The sequence below is a fragment of the Eulemur rufifrons genome, chromosome 4, assembly GCF_041146395.1.
Source record: "Eulemur rufifrons isolate Redbay chromosome 4, OSU_ERuf_1, whole genome shotgun sequence".
NCBI lineage: Eukaryota > Metazoa > Chordata > Mammalia > Primates > Lemuridae > Eulemur > Eulemur rufifrons.
In genome coordinates this window covers 74096251-74112200 of record NC_090986.1, presented here as the reverse complement: position 1 = coordinate 74112200, position 15950 = coordinate 74096251, and the positions used below count along the sequence as shown (strand labels likewise).

The following is a 15950-nucleotide window of genomic DNA, read 5'->3' as shown; positions in this document are numbered from 1 at the left end:
CAACTCAACTAATGTTTCTACTTCTCATTATTTCGATGTTAGTAACCTTCTTATCAATCCTCTTCATCTCTGATGACCCTAAATTAAGATAATGAGTCAATCTCTTCAGTTAGAGTGAAGTTCCACGAGTGTGTTTGGTCTACACTATATTTCAAAGTTCTTCCTAAAGGCAGACAGCATTTTCTATGTAAGCAGCAGCAGAGCGGGAAGTGTTGTGGTTTTCCTACATATTGATTAGAAAATAGTCTCTGTGGGTCCCACTTCAATCCCTGCTTCCCGCTCTGAGCCAAGGTGCTGCGGACTGCAACGCAAGGAGAGGAAGAGTATACTCTAAGAAAGAGAATTTGGCTTCACTTTTTAAATACATGTTTTATTACCTAAAGAAAATTGGAGTTAGGAAATGAAATTGTTCCTTTAGGAATTATATATAAAGACTACATTCAGTCCTGTACACGAACTCTGTTTTTCTCCCTAGTGCACCACCGAAGATTTCTCTTCCCCCAGCAAAGCCTGAGGCACCATCTTTTCATCTTATTTAGCCAGTGGGCAGGTCCCTTCAGCATCATGTTTACGCCCCTGGATCGGTACAGTGACAGAAACCATCAGATTACAAGATACCAGTATTGTGCATTAAAGGTAGGTGACATTATCCTCGCAGAGTGACTTTCATCAGATCAATGGTCTCTTTCCTTAAACTAACAACCATGCCTTAAAAATAAGGTTAAAATAAATAATGTGATATGATATAATAAAATATAAGTGCACATGCCAAAAAATCAAATGGGCACACACACACACACACACACACACACACATATATATATATAAATACTTAAACGGACTTCAAAAATTCCAAATAGGCACACATAAAGACAGATAGATACGTGTAAATATGTAAATATTCCAATTGGGCTCACAAGTTTAAAGTGTGAAACTTTTCCAAGCTCTCCCTTCTATCCAGCATTTCTCCTTTATGAAAACCATATATTTTTTGCTCATTTACCCCTCATGTAGCTGCCTTGTCAATTAACTTCCAACCTAAGGGGAAGAAAATAGATCTCCCCTCAAGTTCAAAAATCTACCAGGAGCTGCATTCCCTGCCTAGGCAATTTCTGTCCTAGAAAACTGCCAGAAATAAATTTCCATGCTACTAGAACTGTGCAAAATCTTCAGAAACATGACTCCTTTCAGTCTGATTTCCTTTAGAAAATTAACTATATAGCCACTCTGTCACATATACCATGAGTGGCTGACTCTCAGGTGGACTTTGTCTCAGTGGAGATAATTTAAACTATGGCCCTGATAGTCGGTTGGACCTGCTAATTACAAAATTAATCAAGATTCACTTCTCTTACCTTCCATGAATTCCTACCCCTACCTTTACAGGAACTAAAGTTTATATTTTTAATTTTCTTTACCTTTGATTAAAGATCATAATTACTTATTGTAATATATTTCATAGTTTGTCAGTTTAGTACATTAGTCAAATATTTATCAAAAAAACAAAATTTGAAAAGCTGTATTTCTCCTATAAGCAGAACTCACTTGAAATCATTGAAGGAATATTTATTTTAAATACTGTGAAGTGGTTATTTTGTTTTGAGTACTTACTCTTTCATCATAAAGAGTTTTTCTAATTATAAAATTATGTGTCCACAAAGCTAAATCTATGGTTTTCTAACTCACAAAAAGAGCCAAAGGCCGGGCACACTGGCTCATGCTTGTAATCCTAGCACTTTGGGAGGCCAAGGAGGGAGGATTGCTTGAGGTCAGGAATATGAGGCCAACCTGAGCAAGAGAGAGACCCCATCTCTACAAAAAAATGGAAAAATTAGCCAGTTGTGGTAGTGTACACCTATAGTCCCAGCTAATTGGGAGGCTGAGGCAGGAGGATCACTTGAGCCCAGGAGTTTGAGGTTGCAGTGAGCTATGATGATGCCCCTGCACTCTAGCCTGGGCAAGAGTGAGACCCTGTCTCAAAAAAAAAAAAAAACAAAAAAACAAATTTGAATCTGGTATTTTTTTATTAAATTTATTAAGGAATACTTTAAAATCTTGGGGAAATAACTGCTTTTAAAGGGCCTTCATCATTTATAAATCTGATTTTATGTTTTATAGAGTCAGTGGGATACCATTAGATTATTCCTAGTTTCATTTCCATGTTTCATTATGTTTTTGTCATCAGGCAATGTCAGCAGTACTGTGCTGTGGCCCTGTTTTCGACAATGTGGGCCTTTCCCCGGATGGTTACCTATATAAGTGGCTTGACAACATTCTGGCTTGTCAAGATTTACGTGTAAGTACTAGGCAAAAATACATTGTTTTTAAATGTCTTTGGTGTTCTGTCTCAGTTAAGTTACTGAGTTGTGCAAGCATTGTTCACAGCACAATCTCTTCACACATCAGCCACACAGTGTAGGGTTATGTGTTGTTCACATCACACTATGATGCATCAGAATTAAAAACACAGTAACATTTACTAACATTGATGATAAACTGGGTCACAAAGGAAGTCTCAAAAAAGTTCAAAAAACTGAAATGATATAGACTATATTCTCTAACCACAGTAACATTCAGCTAGTATTCAATAACAAAAAGATATGTAAAAATACACTTCCAGATAACCAGTGAGTCAAAGAATAAATAACAAGGGAAACTGGAAAATATTTTTAACTGAACAATAATGAAAATATTACACACTAAATTTATGGACCATAAATAAAACCTTACGTAGAATGAAATGTATAGCCTTAAATGCATTTGCATGTATTAGAAAGAGAAAAAGGACTGATAGTCAGCGACCTACGCATCCATCACAAGATCTTAGAAAAGGAATAGCATGTCAAACTCAAAAAAAGTAAAATGAAGGAAATAATAGAGATAAGAATAGAAGTTCATGAAGGAGGAAAAAATTGATGATCAATAGTCAAGAGTTGAATTTGTTAAAAGACTAATAAAGTTAATAAATCCATGACAAGTCTAATCAAGGAAGGGAGAGAAAAGCAAGGCAACAGAGACCTGGGCAAGAGTGAAGCTGCACGTAACCAACATCAGAACTGTAAAAGGGGAGGCATCACGACAGATGCCATAGACATTAAAAATTAAAGAGAACCTATGAACATCTTTGTGGCAATCAACTTGAAAATTTAGATAAAATAGACAAATTCCTAGAAAAACCAAGAGAAGAAGAAAGGGAAAATCAGAATACCCATATAAGTAATAAAGAAATTGAATCAGTACATTGAAAGTCTTAAAGAAACAAAACTTTAAGACCAGCTTTACTGATGAATTCTACCAAACATTTAAGGAACAAATTGCATGGATTTAATACAAATTCTTACAGAGAAAACAGATTAAGAGGAAGAGAAAACAGATGAAGAGGAAAGACATCCCAATACATTTATGAGACCAGCATAACCCTGATAATAAAACTAGAAGAGAATGTAGCAAGAAATAAAATTAAAAGGCAATCTCATTCATTAGCATAGATGTAAAAACTTTAAACAAAGTATTAGAAAATTGAATTCAGTGATAGATAAAAAATAAATGATTCATCATGATCAAATCGGGTTTATTCAAAAACTTCAAGGTTTGTTTAATATTCAAATATCTGTCAATCATTAGTGTATTAACTATATTAATAGAATCTCAAAAAGGAAATATATGATCATCTCAAATGCAGAAAAAGCATTTGATAAAATTCTACATTTATTCATGAGGAAAACTCCTGGCAAAACTAAGAATGGGAAAGAACATCCTTTTCTACCTGGTTGCAACTGGCAAGAAGGGTGGACAACTTGAGCAGGAGGCAGGACAATGTTACTATCTGAGGGGAATATAGCCTGCGGGCACCAGGCTTCTCCTGGACAAATGTGTGTGTTCATTCGCCACCCAGGATCTGACAGTAGCTTCAGGAATCATCAATTCAGTATCCTAGTCTATCTACTAGGCATTTTTTTTTTTCCATATAAAAGCCTCTGTTTAAGAAGAGTCTGTTGGGACTGTATTTCTTTTTGAAAGATCGGCAGCAAAGCTTCACGTAGTATATTTAGTAATCAAGCCTCATAATCATATTCCCTCTGATTTTTTTCCTTAAAAGACTTTGTATACATAGAAGATATTCTTTGTATATTAGATTTTTTAACCAAATACATATATTTTTCAGAAATATTTTAAATGCAAAAAGGAAACATTGCCAACAAAATCTTCATCATGTTTTCAGAGTTAAAAATCGAGAATGAGTGGGTCCTGTATAACATCTACACTGAGTCAAATTTAGTGTATACATTTCAGTTTTCAGTTGCAACATTACACCTTCTTAAAGATTACTTGACATAAAAATTAATCCAAAATTTATTTTACCCAATTTATATTGGCTAAGCTTGATCTTGTGTATTTCTCTAGAATATTCTTTCATTACATATGAATAATATTGATTTGCTCTGTGCATTCAGGTTCATCAGCTTGGCTGCGAAGTTGTTGTCTTGCTATTGGAACTTAATCCTGACCAAATCAATCTTTTTAACTGGGCGATTGATCGATGCTACACAGGTTCCTACCAACTTGCATCCGGCTGCTTCAAAGCCATAGCGACGGTGTGTGGAAGCAGGTATGAATTTCTGCAAGCGGTGGTCAGTGGCAATCATAATCAAGGTTGTGTTCGTGATAAGAATGATTGAGAGCTGACTGTGTTGCAATTATCTGAGCACAGTAAATTCTATGGGAATACAAAATGGCTCATATGTCCCCAGCCGATAATCTGCTCCCTAGAAGTTTGCGGTTACATTGATTTTTCTCATTTTATCAAGAAAGTGATTTGTGGTTGTAGCGCCCTTCTTTTTAATTGACTGGAACTTCACAGTGAAGCATTACAGCAGGATTTGAAAATGACGCAGAAGATACATTAAATGAACTAAAGGAATGTCTAGAAATGTTTGTGACAAGGGTGAACTGTAAGCCCTTCATGCATCTTTAGAGCAAAGAAAACCCAGAAAGTGACCTAAAATTTTTTGAATTCACTTTGTTCAAAACTTTAGAAAGGAAAAAACGAAAAGAAAATATGGCAGCCCAGATTCTATACATTACACTTTTAAAACCACTGCCCTTCTTATATAGATTAGTCATTCAGTGACACCATTCAGCTCTGTGATTTATTGAGTGAAATAATTTCATAGCTAATATTGAAACAGTTAATGAAGATTTTTCAAATTGCATAACCTATTCCCAAGAAAGCGCTTATGTATAAGGAAAATTGAGAGAATGCAGCTCGAGTTTATTTTTTAAAAGATTCACATACACTGTCAACTTTACTTTTTAATTAAATGTTGTATTTTAAATAGCTATCTTGAGCTACCAGATCAAGAGAATAAAAGTGAATTAGTTTTAAATTCCAACTTATTATGAGTCTAAATTAATAAGAACAGTATTTTAGAAGACATCTACTCTTAATAAACCTAAAATGAGCATCCTGTTTAAAGAGACAAGGTTCTCTTTAAAATTTTTATCTTTCTTTTATAGAGATAATAGATAACATTTCATATCTAAAGCTTTCATTTTCTATAATCTTAGTAGTAGAATTTTTATTACAAACTTTAATCTCCATAAAAGTTATAGCAGATGAATATAACCCGTCTTAAACTGTCTGATTTTCCATTGAGTTTTATTTGAAATAAGCCTTACTAAAAAATATACTTACGGGACATTACCAAAAGAACATTGTTGCAAAAATCTTTTTCCCCAGAGTGTTTTTTTTTTTATTATTTTCAGATATTTCAACATTCTAAAAATAAATTTTTGTTCATATGACCCTTTGATTTAAAAAATGTATTTAGAATCTGTGACTTGAATCTCTTTCTTTCAAAAATAAGAGTGATAAAAGTTTTACCTCTTCGCTGCTCTGCTCCCAGTGAACTTGGCTTGAACTATGCTAGTCAAATTTATTTCATTGCATGGCCATTTCATAAAGTATCACACTGCATTTCTCTGAATAAATCTGAGTATTTTTCCTTAGGGAGCACAACTAAATGCTTTATGAATTTTGCAATATAGTCTCAATTTCAATACTGTCTCTAGTCACAAAAATATTGGGTCATAAAACCTCTTTTGTTCCGAGTCGATATTTTAAGGTGTTATACTAAACTATTTTGGCTTCTTAGACAAATATGTCTATCTCTTTACATTCATCACACTCATCTATTCTGAAGGAAGGGAAGAGGGCTGGGAATAGCATGGCTGGGGCCAAACTGCCCAGACACTGGCCAGCACTTCTGCCATTTTTCACCACAGAGCATGTTCAGAATTTAAAGTTTTAGCTGTGGCCTAAATTTGTTCTTTCCCCATAAATTCCCAGCCTGTGTAGTCCAGACAGGCCTCCAGATAGGCTTGAGCAGTCTTTGCACTTACGTTTGCAGAACTTCTTTTCAAAAGCAATTCTGGTGTTTTCATCTTTTGCTTCATTTGTTTTCTGTAAGTCTGTATCTAAAAAAGCCATGAACAAAAGCTTCTCAAAAGAAGAAAGATAAATGGCCAATAAACATATGAAAAAATGATCAATGTCACTTATCACCAGGGAAATGCAAATTAAAGCCACAATGAGATATCACCTAACTCCAATGAGAATGGCTTTTATTAAAAAGTCCCAAAACAATAGATGCTGGCATGGATGTGGAAAAAAAGGAACACTTATACACTGTTGGTGGGACTGCAAACTAGTACAACCTCTATGGAAAATAGTATGGAGATTCCTCAAGGAACTAAAAGTAGACCTATTTGATCCAGCAATCCTACTCTTGGTTATTTGTCCAACAGAAGAGAAGTCATTTTATCAAAAAGAGACCTGCACTCGAACATTTATAGCAGCACAATTGCAAAGATGTGGAATCAACCCAAGTGCCCCTCAATTCACGAGTAGATTAATAAAATGTAGTATATGTATACCATGGAGTACTACTCAGCCATAAAAAAGATAAATTAATACCTTTTGCAACAATCTGGATGGAACTGGAGACCGTTCTCCTAAGTATCTCAAAAATGGAAAAACAAACACCACATGTACTCACTATTGAATTGGAACTAGCCGATGAGCACACATATGCACAGAGGGAAGTAAAACTCAGTGTAAATCAACTGAGGGGAGGGGGAGGAGGGGAGGGACAAAAACCTATCTAATGAGTACAATGAACACTATTTGAGGGATGGGCACACCTATAGCCAGGATTCAAGCATTACAAAAGCGATCCATATAACCTAAAACATTTGTACCCCTTAATATTTTGAAACAAAAAAAATAAAAATTAAAAAAGCAAGTAAATACCTTATCTCATGAAATAAGTTTCTGAAACATCATATGCCAACTGAATCATCTTTTAAGTTTCTCAAACAAGTTATCTGTTGAGTTAACTCCTACAAGTCATTTTCTAAAGCAAAGAATTCTTCATGTAAAATAAATAATTACCTCCTCCTTTTCAAATAGGAATGATTTATGCTGGATTTATTTTTAGAGGAATATGACAGTTATAAGCAGATTCATTTATTAAGGAACCACTTATAAGTGACATGAAAATACATAAAAGCTTGAATTTTTTAATACTGTCAATTTAAATTTTCTACCTTTAGTTTTAAAAGAGGGAATTAGCCATTTTTGCATAGTAAATTCATCAGTGTTCATTAACTGTGATAATGGAAAAAAAGTGGTTCTCTACATTCTTCTTTTTGGTTTCTTTTACAGAAGTACAGGAGTGTGTGTGTGTGTGTGTGTGCGCGCGCACGTGAATGCACACATGTGCTGTGAACTTACAGGTCTCCAGTCAAAACTATATAGCTGTGCTATATTGTGACTCAGGTGATACTGGGCTACAGAAAGTCAGAACAGAACTTGAATAGGACCAGGGGAAGTGAGGATAAAAGTAGAAAGTGATGGTAGAACTGGCAATATTAATTTTGCAGAATTTTTCATGAAATATGTTAATATACCTGATTAAGAGCTATTAAATGCATCTCAGTGCTATAATTTAGCACAAAAGAAAATTGCGTACTTAGGCAGCTTTAGTTCAAATAACTATTTGGCTTCTGTGTGTGTTCTTATTAACTTTCTCCTCAGCTCCAAATGAGATTAGCATAGAACAAATGAGGAAAATTTAGAAAGAGACTAAATGACTTTCCGAGGTTATAAATCAAGGTAAATAGTATATTAAAAGTAGGACATTTCCAATCACTAGTTTAACTCACCAGAATTCTCTTTATATTTAATTAAATACTGAAGCATTCCATTATTTTTACTTTCTCCCTCTAATATACTCTTAAAATATATTTAATAGGTGTTTTAGCATTATATATAAGATCAAAGTTTTGATTCTTATTTTGTTGGATTTATTTTCAGTGGTGATTTTTGTTGTCATTGTTTGTATGTTTGTTTTGCCTTAACTTTCTATAAATCTTTCCTAATTTAAATCAGGCTTAGAAAATTAGAATTTTTTAAAGTAAATGCCCATTTTTTAAGGGAATAATACCATCCATCCAATAACGAGGAAGATGCGTGAAGGTTATGCTTCACGAATCCCAGTCACACTCCCTAACTTGTGAGGATTAAATAAAACCAATCTCTTGGTGTAAAACCTAGCACATAGTAACCACCCTATAAACACTATTATTATTCACTAGTTGTTGGAGGGGAAAAGCTATGAAGTAATCCCCTGCATTAGCTAGTAAAATCTACTTCTTTTCAGAATATCTTAGAGCTATCCTGAGCTTTGTCATTTGGTTCTAGGTAACCCAGAGCTAGTGGGCACTTCCCAAATTCTTCAAAATCTCTTCTCATCCAGATAGTTTTATTTCTTGTTTACTTTTCGAGTCATAGCTACCTCCCATTTTTATTTTGATTTTTATTCTGTATGATCACAGCTGTCTTTATCTTTTACCCTTCCTGTGCCGTGTTGAATAATTAAATACTGAAAGGTATAAGGTTCCATTTCTAAGCCTAATTTAAACATCTAAGTACAGACATTTTATTTGTGCTGTTTCACTTATTTGAAATCTTCCCATTTTTTCCTTTTCTGGGTTTCTTTCATTCTCTATATCTATTATTTCTTTCAGTGTTTTTCCTCATGAATTTCATATCTCAGTCTTAAGCAACAAATTAAATGCCCTAATTACATGGTCAAATGCCTGCATAAGAGAGAAGCTTTGTCTACCCCTTTGCTGCCTTTAAATCCCCAATGACCCAGCAATGTTTTTCAGTGTTCTTATACACACACACACACACACACACATATATGTGTATATATATGTATGTGTATAAAATCCCTGTGTCGGAATACAGAGATGTAAGGCTTCTCTGCTTCTATGGGACTCAGAAGGAAGTTTCCTTTCTACTTTCTCAGTCAGAAAGGTCTATTTCCAGATACTGCAGTTTATAAAAATTCAAGATTACACTGGCTATGACATCTACTATTGCGGGCTGTCTGGGAGGCTGGGAGCACTGAATTCTTTGGAGTCAAACATATCTAGGAGTCTGGACTCGGTATACCACTTCTTTATGACCTCAGGCAAGTACTTATCTGTTCTAGGCCTCAATGGCTTGTTGTGAAGACTAAATAACAAATCTAGGTAAAGATCTTGGCCCAATACCTGGCACAAAGTAAACCCATCATAACACAGTGTCACCCATTGTTCATCATCATTCTTACCCTCATCATCGTCACCACCATCATCTGGGAGGAGTTCCCAAATTTCCCATCAGAGACACCAAATTTATCCCATGTTCGTTTAAAAATACAAGTTCTAGAAAAGTAATCCTTTTGGAGTGCAAAGTAGTAAAGCTATTTTGGAAGGCAATGTAGTAGCATCTACCAAAATTTTAAATGTGCCCTTTGACCCTGCATGACCTCTCTAGGAGTCTTTTCCAAAGAAATACTTGCACATTTGGTGTTCAAGGCACTATAATAATGAAAAATTAAAAGTAGTCTAAATGTCTATTAATGCATGTCAAAAGTTGCATTCCCCAAGAAACAGACTCTGAGATGGAGGTTCGAGTGCAGGTGATCTAGTAGGGTGTGCCCTTGGGGTCAACATCTATGGAGAAATGAAGGAACGAGGATTTGGCAGAGAAAAGAAAACTTCAGTCAGTCCCACCAGGGCTGCTGAGGAGTAGGCATGACCTTGGCCTAAGCAGAGCTCTTTGGCTGAAGGCAATTCCCAAGAAAGGAGTTTGCTCTGGGGTATGGGCTGCCAACACTGTAGTTGGAGGATTGAGTGCCTCATCCTGAAAGAAGGGTCTAGGTGGCACACCGCAGCATGCACTATAAGAGCAGTTATTTGTAATATCTTATACTGTGAAATACTTAGCAGCTATGAAGAAGACTGAAGTAAGCCTCATAGTTCAGTGGTAAAGAAAATCATCAAACAATACACACAGGTAGTAGAATCACATTTATGTTTAAGATCCTGTACATTGGGGGAGGGGTATTTAGGTGCACGTATTTGTGTATATACTTAGAAAAGGGCTGAAAGACCAAAATATTGACAGTGATTGCCTCTGGGGTAGGAATATATCAGCTGGAAAAGAGAAAGGAGTGGGGTGATTCTACATTTTATTCTATACACCCACCTACAACCAGCACCAACTTGCCAGCCTCATGAGTAAACCAAATTCACAGTGGATCCTCTCGCTCTATGTGTTGCTGGAATCTTTTAGAAGAAAAATGTACTCAGGTATTAGCAGTATCATAAAATAATATTTTAGTAATATTAAAAATAAAAAATGGAAAACCTTTTCATATGTTGAACGAATTCTCACTATCATTACTATCATTTCTCTCACTAATTGTAAAATGGGCAATTGGCAATTGTCTTCATAGTAGAACAAGCCCTCTAGAAGGGTGATTTCTGTTGCTTATAACAGAATACCCGAAACTGGGTGATTTATAAAGAAAAGGAATTTATTTCTTACAATTATAGAGGCTAAGAATTCCACGGTTGAGGGGCTGTGTCAGGTGGGGACTCTCCCGAGTCCTGAGGTAGGGCAGGGCATCACAGGGTGAGGGCTGGGAGCGTGCTAGTGCAGGTCTCTCTTCCTCTCCTTATAAGGCCACCAGTCCCACTCCCACAATAGCCATTAAGCCGTTAATCCATCCGTGAGGGCAGAGCCCTCATGACCCAATCATCTCTTAACAGTTGTTCAACCCACCAGGAGTTTCTATTATGACCTCTTTTCCACTATAAACTAAGAAAATACAGCAAAAAGATGTTACCTTTAAATAGTATTACATAGCAAGGGAAAAATGCACTCAGTCTCTATATTCTCTTTGGTTATAACACCAAGTGCCACATAATCTATTCTCCTCATTCTTATCCCCCCTCCCAGCTCTCATCTCACACATACAGTCAATTACCAAATCCTGCTTATTTTATCTCCTTAGTGTTTTTCAGATCTATCCCCTCCTCTGTCTCTGCTGTCCCTGCCCTAATCCAAGCCCATGTCAGTTCCCATTTGGATTCTCGTAACAGCTGCTGCCCTTGGCCCCTTACAATCCTAACCCTATCCCTAACCCTAACCCTAACCTAACAGCAGCCAGTGATTCTTCAAAAACCTCCCTCCCCTACTGCAAATCCTGCTGGGGTTCTCTGAAACTTTTAGGGTGAAGTCCACGGGCAGGTTATCTTCTAAACCCACCTACTGCCCTAACCCCATCTTCTTGTATTCCCCTACTTAATTCTTTCACTCAATCTACTACATAGAAATTCATTCCCTTTACAGAAGATATCTTGCTATTTCAGTCTTACAATCTTTCAAAATGCTGTTCTCTCTGCCTAGAATACTCCCATCCTACCTTTTCCATGGCCTGGCTAATGTCTCCTGGTGCTTTGAAACATTTTACTTGCTTCCTCCTTAGAAAGGTATCCCCTAACCCCACATGTGATGTAGGTGTCTCTCATCAGGATTCTTGTAGACACTGTAGATATTCCCATCATAACCCTCATCAGAAGTAGACAGGACAGCTTGTCTCTATACCTGAACTGTAAGCCCTCCTTAAGGATAGAGACCAGCCTCACTAACTTTGTATCATCAGTACTTTGTACAATTGTTTCTGATTATTGGTGCTTAAAAAGTTTAGGGGATCAAATGAAAATATTAATTCAGTGAGGTATTGAGAAATTGAGCACATATATTCTCTTATGTCCTTTTCACCTGTATTTGGCTTTCATTAAAATCTATTTACACTGGGTAGAGTTTTCTCTTCTTTTATCCTGGTATCACAATATTTAATTTTAAACACAAATAAAGTCACCTACTAATAAATAACAAAAGAAGAGGGCAAAATAATGGCCAAATGGGGGTGAGAATGTCATTAATAAGTGACTGAGGTCAGTGAGCCATGTAGAATTTTGAGAGGTAATGGTCTATCAAGATTACTGGTCATGCTGCCTTATAAACCATGCTGGTTTTTTTTTTTTTTTTTTTTTTTTAGGAATTATCCTTTCGACATAGTGACATTGTTAAACCTTGTTCTCTTCAAGGCCTCGGACACCAACAGAGAGATTTATGAGATCTCCATGCAGCTGATGCAGGCACGTACCACTCACTGGCACAGAAAACACTCATCCTTGAGCACAGAAAATAGAAATGGTAGCTGATCGCTGAATTGCTGTTTATTGATAGGGTTTTATTTATTTCTACATATCATTGGTGGACAATAAACAGTGAGAAAACACTTATGTAATCTTCTGTAAACATAGTAATTAACCGACGCTTTACCTTTAATGCTATACTAAAATAGGCATTAATTAGTTTTGTTACTTCTAACCTTTATTAAATACAAATGCTCCTGAGATGTCCGGCTTATGTTTTTCATACCATTTCTTACTTTCCTACGTCTTTATAGATACTTGAAGCAAAGCTTTTTGTATATTCAAAGAAAGTCGCCGAACAAAGACCGGGCAGTATTCTCTATGGGACGCACGGGCCACTGCCCCCCCTCTACAGTGTGTCGCTCGCCCTCTTGTCCTGCGAACTGGCCAGGATGTACCCTGAGCTCACGCTCCCGCTCTTCTCAGGTACCACACCGTAGTCAGTAATGACATAGGTGATCACTTCTGCACTAAGGAACGTTTCTTTTTAAATTCTAGTTTACTTTTACAGCCAAAATTGTTGATGCTAAATTTTCAGGTCAGAATTGCTGTGGGCTAAATCCAGTTACATATGAGAGTAAATTCTAGCATATCTTTAAAATGTAAAAAATAAATTGTTTATCTAAAATAGTATTGGTATACACATACATACGGCAAATGAAAAGATGCTTAGGTGAATAATAATACTTCTGCATACATTACATATGTAAATTTCCCAAAGAAATTGACTTGCCAAAGAAACTAAATATGGGCACTATGGCTCATAATACATACAATTGTTTTGAGTTGCTTGTTGGTGTTGGTGACGGTGGTGTTTTGTAGCTTATATATTGCCACATAGATAAATTGTTGCGAGTTTGATTTTTGGCACATCTTCATGAGCAATCTTCATGAATAACTTCTGTGAAAATCCATTTTTAAATAATTCATGTGTCAATTAACTTTTTGCCTGAGCTCATCTTGCAGCTTGCCGAGAGGCAGACTTTGGTCTCTTGAACTCATTGTCTTTTTGGAGTGAATAAAAATAAATTTTTATTTATTTTTGAAAGCATAGAAGGGGTTAGAGCCCCAGGACTGATAAAAGTTGGAGTGGAGAGAGCACAGAGCTGTCATCATCAACACCACTTGGTCCAGGTCCTCCTCAGTACCCCCCCATCTCTGCATCCCTGATTACAGTTCAACCTCCATCCGAGACGCAAAGCCACACAGCACTTCTCAACTCAAAACTTCTCTGCCCAACTGTCCTAGATACAATGGCTGGTGTTAATAATAACAGCTTCCATTTAGTGAATGGTTAATATGGGCCAGGCTCTGTGCCAGGCACTTTATGTGCATTGCATTTGTCACTTAGTCTTTATAACCCCTTGTGTGGTACAGTGGTTAGAACAGAGGCTCCAGAGTCAGGCAGCCTGAGTTCAATCCCTGGCTCCACTGTTCTCCACTGACCTTGGGCAAGTCTCCATTTCTTCATCTGCAATGATAAGAACCATCTTGTAGGGTGTTGTGAGGATTAAAACGGGCTAAAGAAAACCAAGCAATTGGCCTAGTCCTAGCATGGAATTATCACCACCAGCACCACTATCATCCCTATTTTTATACATGAGAAACTAAGGCTTAGAGATTTTAAATAATTTGCTCAAGACCATATAGCTAGGAGGCAGCCAAACCAGAATTAAATGTAGATCTGTCTTCCTCCAAAGCCAATGCTATAAAAATTGGAACTATTTAACTAAGGAAAAAAAAAAAAAAGTTCCTTTTCCAAACTTGCTTTCTACCTTTTCATCCAAGAATTCTCTACTCCAATCCCACTTAATCCTTGACCAACACTCCAGGCCCTGTTATAAATGCTTGTTTCTGTACATGCTGTTCCCTTTGCTGGTAATGGCCCTACCCCTCTCCCTAACGTCAGCCTTCCTTAAGATCTAACTTAAAGTCCACCTCTACTGTGCAGAACTCTCCATCTACTTGAGGCAGAGCTAGTCACCTCCTTGTTTAGTACCTTAAACAGTGGAGAGACCCAAGAAAAGCCTTTTTAGTAAATTAATTCTCTTCTTGAAAAACTAAAATTTATTCTTATTCACTTCAACCAATTTCGTGTGCTGCCTATGTGCTAGGCACTGTGCTTGATTCTAGGAATACAGAGGTGAATAAAACAGTCTCTCCCATCAAAGTTTCATAGTCTAGTAGTAAAGACAGATGTACAATCATGTGATTTTGATATAGGGCAGGAAATGCAATTTTTAAAGCATATGCTCAATGTATGAGATGGACACTGAGGCAGTAATCAATTTCTGGGTCAGGAGTATCAGGAAAGACTTCGCAGAGAAGCTGATGTCTGAGCTGCAATTTGAAAGAAGAGTAGAAATTTGCAGAACAGACAAGTAGTGATGGAAATTACCAACGAAGAGAATCGCATATGCATTGGCTTAGAGATGTAAAATAGCATGATGCATTTGGGGGATTATATAGAGCCTGATTTGGCTAACGTAACATGCAGGGAAGGGAGAAAGCTGGAGGTGGCCACGGACAGACAGAAATGCAGAAGTCCCATCTTGGAAGGCCTTGCATTGCACACTAAGGAGTTTGTAGGCCAGTGAGCTTCTACATGTGCTCTCTGAACCCCCCTTAAGAGCCCTGTGAACAGAGAGGGCATCCAAGCAAAGTGCTGGGGTTCTGAAAGCCACTGATGAGTTTCAAACAAGAAGACAGGGTGACAAGATCAGAATGCATTTTAGAAAGACTGGCTGCAGTGTGGGGGTGGATTAGAGAATATCCAGTCTGAAAAGAGGAAAGCAGATAAGAAACGGTGACAAAAGTCCAAGGAGGAAATGATAAATGATAAGGGCCTGATCCAAGATAACCCAGTGAGAGTGGAGAAGAGAGACTGAGTCAGAAGCTGCCGGGCAAGTGTACAGGAGAGAGTGCCTGCTGTGATATCTGGGAGGTCGCTGTGATAACCCTTCACCAATACAGGGAAACCCAATGCAGGGAGAGAAGGAGGTTTCAGATGAGGCAGAGATTAGGAATTCAGCTTGGGATATTGGGTGCAGGCCTCTGCTGGACATCCCTCTGTACAGACAGGCCTGGGCTCGGGGGAGGCCAGCACCAGAGACTCACGGAAGGATAGGAGGTGTTAGAGCCATGAGCACAGATGAGATCAGGAATGGAGAAAGCCCAGAGCGAACAAAAGGATGCACACACCCAACTTTTGCAGCCTGGGCCATGGAACAGTAAGGGAGCAAAGAAGGAAGGAGGGGAGAACACCCAGGATATAGTTTCATTGAAACCTAGAGAAAAAAGAGGACTTATAATAGAAGGAAAGACTA

The 15950-nt window shown here is 37.1% G+C and overlaps 1 protein-coding gene across 3 annotated transcripts in view; it reads left to right on the top strand.

Annotated features, from left to right (window-relative positions):
- FRY (FRY microtubule binding protein) overlaps window positions 1–15950 on the top strand; it is a 398737-nt gene that overhangs the window by 306058 nt on the left and 76729 nt on the right. For all 3 annotated transcript variants that reach the window (XM_069467740.1, XM_069467739.1, XM_069467737.1), the window contains 5 exons: window positions 476–636; window positions 2186–2296; window positions 4455–4609; window positions 12465–12564; window positions 12879–13050. In XM_069467740.1, the coding sequence (XP_069323841.1) occupies window positions 476–636; window positions 2186–2296; window positions 4455–4609; window positions 12465–12564; window positions 12879–13050 (699 nt within the window). The remainder of the gene's footprint in view (window positions 1–475; window positions 637–2185; window positions 2297–4454; window positions 4610–12464; window positions 12565–12878; window positions 13051–15950) is intronic.